The sequence below is a fragment of the Myotis brandtii genome, unplaced genomic scaffold (assembly GCF_000412655.1).
Source record: "Myotis brandtii unplaced genomic scaffold, ASM41265v1 scaffold186, whole genome shotgun sequence".
In the NCBI taxonomy this organism is placed as follows: domain Eukaryota; kingdom Metazoa; phylum Chordata; class Mammalia; order Chiroptera; family Vespertilionidae; genus Myotis; species Myotis brandtii.
In genome coordinates, this window is record NW_005356905.1 from 5,371,939 (window position 1) to 5,377,328 (window position 5,390).

A 5,390-nucleotide genomic window follows, 5' to 3' on the forward strand; every position below is an offset into this window, starting at 1 on the left:
CACCTCCCCCGCCCCCGCCGTCCTCGAAAAGCCGGTGGCATTGCATCTGGATCCCCGTGAGGTCCACGCCCTCCTGCCTCTTGCTTCTAAAGGGCAGCTTCTTCCTCCGCCGGCGGAGCACATAGGCAAAGAGGCCCGCAGCCACGAAGACGGCGGAGAAAAACAGGACCAGCAGGCTGAGGATCAACACAGAAAGCGGCACCGGGCCCCCCGGGGGAGAGAACTCATAGGGCGATGCACTCGTCGGCCCCCCCGGAAGGTGGGGCTCCCCAGGCTGGGCCGGGGAGGCTCCGGCTGGTGCCGTGTGCATCATCTCGGGACAGAGCACTTCCAGCTCAATGGTGCGCACGTCCCGGTGGGTGAGGTTCTCGGGGCTCCTGCACAGCACATCCCCCACCACACTGACGGAGCTGATGGTTTCGATCCACTGCTTGAAGGGGACCAGGTCACAGGTGCAGTCCCAAGGGTTCTCATTGAGGTCTATCTGGACGATGGCGTTCAAGTGTTCGAGAACACCAGCCACGGGAAGGTAGAGGAAGTAGTTTTTCCTCAAGTTGAGCCGCGCCAGGGATGTGCCCGCAAAGGCATCCGTGGGCAGAGTCCTCAACAAGTTATTGTTGAGGAATAGCAGCTTCAAGTTGGGCATGAGGCTGAAGGCTGCAGGCTGGATCTCCCGGATGACGTTGAACTCGAAGTACAAGTAGTGCAAACTCTGTAGGCCTCGAAACATGCCCGGTGTCAGTTTCTCGATATCGTTGCCATTGAGAAAGAGGCTCTTTAGGTTGGGCAGGTTGATGAAGGCCCCATCCTGGACATAAGAAATACGATTGTTCCCCAGATGCAAGAGATCCAATGACGAGAAATTCCAAAAATCGGAACGGTATATTTTCTGAATCAGATTGCTACTCAGGTAGAGTTTCTTGGCATTCAGCGGCCTTGGAAGAAGTTCAGAAATGTTATTAAATCCTCGCTCTTTGCAGTTGACAGTCAAGCCAAGGTCATTGATGTGCAAATTACAGGTACAGCCAGTAGGGCAGATAATAGGAATGGGTGGTCTGGTCTGGTAAGGAGCAATGGGAGGTTGGTTTGGACCAGGATAGAAAGCTTGGGATGTGGAGGGCGGCCTTGGTGTCCGGGGCTGTTTGGTGGGCTTGGGCTGCTTATTTGAGGACTTGTATTCAACGGAAGAAGCAGTAAAATGGACAGAGGACAGCATGGAGGAAGGCTTCGTTGGCCATGCATGCTCCTTGTTTGATGACAAGTGGGGAATCCCCAGACTGGCCTCCACCTCAGAGTCGGACAACAAGGGACAGAGTTCTGTCTTCCGGATTTCTCGCAGGTCCTTCCCGTGGAAGTGGAAGGGGGTCTCACAGGTGATGTCTCCCACCAGGGCAGTGTAAGGGATGCGCTCCAGCCAGCTCTTCAGCTGCACGATCTCGCACGTACAGTTCCAGGGGTTTTCCTCCAGCTGGAGCTCCATCAGGCTCCTGCCGATGTGGTCGAGCATCCCTCGATAAAAAAGGACCTTCAGCCTGTTCCCACGGAGGTCCAAATGCGTTAAGGAGACAGCCTTAAATAAATTGGTGGGAAGCATGGGGATGAGATTATCATTTAAAATCAGAACTCTCAGTTTGCTGAGGTTCCGAAATGCACCACTCTCGATGCGTTTAATTACGTTGTAATCTGCTTGCAGATATTCGAGACTCTCCAAGCCAAGAAAAGTGTCATTTCTGAAGACGTCTAGTTTGTTCTCATGTAGATACAGCCTCTTTAAAATCTTAAGACCATTGAAAGCTCCTGTTTGAATGTCCTGCAAGGCATTGTTCCCAAGGTTAATGGACACAGCATTATTCAAATGAAGAAAACTGTTGGTGTACAATTTCCTCATGGAATTCCTCTGCAGATATAGTTTAAAAGGTCTGGACCAGAACTCGGTAATCTGGCTAATATTTGTAAATCCTTTACTGTCACAATGTATGTGAAAGAGGCTTTCTTTGACTTCACAGTAGCATGGATCAAAACAGGGCTCATCTATTTCCTCTGAGTCCTCTATCAGGGGAATCGGGGTAGTCCATCCCAGAGCGATTGTGCTTAGAAGAATAATCCACAGCATCTTCCCTCTGTGAACCAGCTCAGCTATGGAAGGTTTCATCATTCGTGGTGGATTACAAAACTGCAACAGAAATAAAGATGCAGATTTTTAGCTGTTAGTCATACGCACTGTTCTAATTGACTCCTACATTGGGGCTTTTTAGTAAGAGTGAAGTAAAAACCTCTGCAGTTGTGGAACTGACACTCAAAAGGACCTAGCAACATGCCTACTTTGCCCTATATTTTACACTTAGGAAACAGAAATATTGTATCATGTGATGACGTTACCCAGCCATACTTGGTAAAGGGTATGTCATACAAAAGAAGCCTTCATTGTCACTTATAGCCAGTAAGGGGATTGGTAAGTGATGCATTTAAATATAGGCAGATTCAGTAATAATGGCAATAATTTGACCATTACACCTGCTTGCCTGTTAAAACTCACATTGGCCTCGGAGGTGCCCGTTATAGATCTGATTGGAACTCGTATGGGGGAAAAAGTCCTTTAAATTATAGTTTTCTACTCATGAAAAGACATGTTATTAACAAGCATGAGAAAGTCTGAGCTCATTGCCCCATCTGATTGGAACTCTGATGGGAAAAAATGTTCTTTAAATTATAGGTTTCTTCTCATGAAAATACATGATGAAAATAAAAGTTATTAGATTGAAGAGTATGATAAAGTATGAGCTCATTGCCCAACTATCCGATGTTGGGAAGTATAAAATGATTGATATCGCAGGAAAACGTCAGATTCCTCCTAAGAAATGATCACATCATGCTTATCGTGTCTGCTCAGTAACACACTGTGCCTCCACTCCCTCTGCCCAAACACAGATTATTGATGTGTCCTCTAATTAAGTATTTTCTATATACGTGCATCATTTGGCTAAACCTTTTAGCAGTGATTATCCTTTCTAAAGAACAAGTCCATGCACTTGTCAGAGCTAAAGAGAATGACAGTGAAAGGGTGCTGGACCTGGGAGTGTCTGTATTAACAGCTCATCTGTGCCTTCATGATCAACTCAAGAACCCTGTCAAAAGCTGAAACTGGAACGGCAGGTGGCTGTTTATAGTAGTTAAAGGCAAGAAACGGGGGGACCTTGACACATACCTGCTGATAAATGATCTATCACATGAGATACATTTCAAGGGAACATATCATTCTTTTTCAATCCGAAGAAGCAAACACAGTGCTAATAATAAATACAGAGCATCCCCCATGGCTTTTTTCCCCTTGCCTAATGTCATCAGTATATGAAAATGCATACATACATAAATTATAATAATGCAGCTTTATTACATTGCCCTTTAGGAGTCACTGAACTGTCCATCGAAATTGAGGAGTTGTTTTTAATCAATAAAAATAAACTGGAGGTTTTCGCATATAATTTTCTCTCCACACTTGGATACATGCATTAAGGAAATATTCAGCCAACCCTCTAACTTAAAGCATAATGTTTTAATTTATAGGGGGAGTGAAAAGAATAAATCTTCGCGGTCAACTTGCACAGAATGTACACAGCTGTAAGGAGAGGAGAACCAGTGAGAAAGCAAAGAGGAATCTGCCTCAGGCGTTCAATACTCAATTTTTAGAAACAATTAAATGAAAAAGAGGGGGGTGGAGAGAGAAGGCAGATGAGACTACATTGCAGTATCAGTTAGTCTCCCTTATAAAATATTAAAATCTACTTAAGTTCCTTCTTCACTATTGTTTTTTTACTTTAAATGTTTTATTTTATTTTTGAGGTCCCTGAGATTTAGGTAAACAAGACTCCATATGTCTTTGATTTACCTATTTTGCAGGAGAATATATATATATCTTTGGACATTGGGGGTGGGGGAAGAAAGGCTTGAGTTTAAGGATTCTCTCTCTCCCTCGCCCTCCCTTCCTTTTGCTGAAGCTGAAGCAAAGGGGTATAGATGGGGTGGGGGATAGACTAAGATAAAAAAAAAAAAGGCAAAGGCAGCCAGCTGGAGACGTGCTGGGAATGCAATGGGCCTTTCAATGGGCTCCTTTTGGATGCAGAACTGCCACTTGGCACACTCAGTGGAGGAGGGAGGAGAAGGGGCTGCTGCAGGCTTCCAGCTTCGCTGTTGCTGCCTCCGCCACAGCAGAGGCTGCTTTCTCTGGGTACCAGCAGCTCATCACTGAATCGGGCACTGGGAGGAAGGCAGGGGGGAAGGCAGGCTCAGTCACAGTGCTGAACCTCACACTTCTCTCTCGTTGGCTTCCCCCCCCCCTTCAATATGTGCTGGAACCTGGAACCAGCTTTCCACGTCACGAAAATGAGCTCCAAGAGGAAGGGGGATGCGCTTAGCATGGGGTCAGGCGTGAGCACTAGGAAGCCCAGACTAAAGTGTGTGTGTGTGTGTGTGTGTGTGTGTGTGTGTGTGTGTGTGTTTAAGCCGAGAGAAAAGAAGTGGAGGGATCAAGATAAATTGTCAAAATAAGAAACAGAAAGAACAAGGACCAACCTACTAGGAAACATTCCTTTGGTGGGAAAGGTGGAGATGCCAGGGGGGAGAGCTGTTGGCATTTTTTTTTCCTTTTTCTTTTCTTAACTCTCAAGGAAACTATCACCTGAGTGGTTTACTCCTCCAGTTCCCAAAGCTCCTTTCTCCGGTGGAGACAGGCTCAAAACTATGACTATCTTTCAGAATTATCCTTTTCACAGCACAGACACTTCTCTGCAAAGACAGGGATAAAGGAAAATCCAGGTCTCCGAAACAGAAGAGCTGAATCGAGCTAATTCTGCTTGGGTGTCCCGAATATAAGAGCTCAGGCATGCGAGCGACTTGGACAGAGTTTGTCCTGCATTTTGCTTTGATCTCTTTGCACCAGGAATCCTTCTATTGTGCTGCAGCTCAAAACCTCTGATTGCCCCTGGATTCAACAGCCATGTGCTTCCTTCTACCTTTTTACAAACAGAGAGCAACCCATGTTCTGGAAGGAGACGAAGAACACTTGGGTAACAATGACACATTTCACTTGCTTCCACTGGGAAAGACCTCGCGGGGATGGGGGGTGGAGGGAGCAGTATACATATTTGGTCCAACTATTTTGGGAAAGTGGATGGTAGAGAGTCATGAGGTGGGGAGATGGAGGGAAGACGTCGCAGTATTGAGGGGCTACCAGATTACAGTTCACAGGACCCCTGTATGAGAAATCTTTTAAAGCTCAACTGACAGTTCTACCATCCTCTCTACTGGGGAACAAAATGCCTCTTAGTGGAGAAACTGGGTTGGGGAAAGTGTGCAGCAAGCAAGTCCACTTAGCTAGTGGAAACTGTGCATCC

At 46.3% G+C, this 5,390-nt stretch overlaps 1 protein-coding gene across 3 annotated transcripts in view; it reads right to left on the reverse strand.

The window, feature by feature from the left end:
- The window catches only part of SLITRK3 (SLIT and NTRK-like family, member 3), a 13,105-nt gene that overhangs the window by 4,412 nt on the left and 3,303 nt on the right, over nt 1–5,390 (reverse strand). For all 3 annotated transcript variants that reach the window (XM_005864137.2, XM_005864136.2, XM_005864138.2), the window contains exon 2: nt 1–2,173. This exon is cut by the window's left edge and continues 4,412 nt beyond it. In XM_005864137.2, coding sequence (XP_005864199.1) covers nt 1–2,155 — 2,155 coding nt within the window. In that variant the 5' untranslated portion in view covers nt 2,156–2,173. The remainder of the gene's footprint in view (nt 2,174–5,390) is intronic.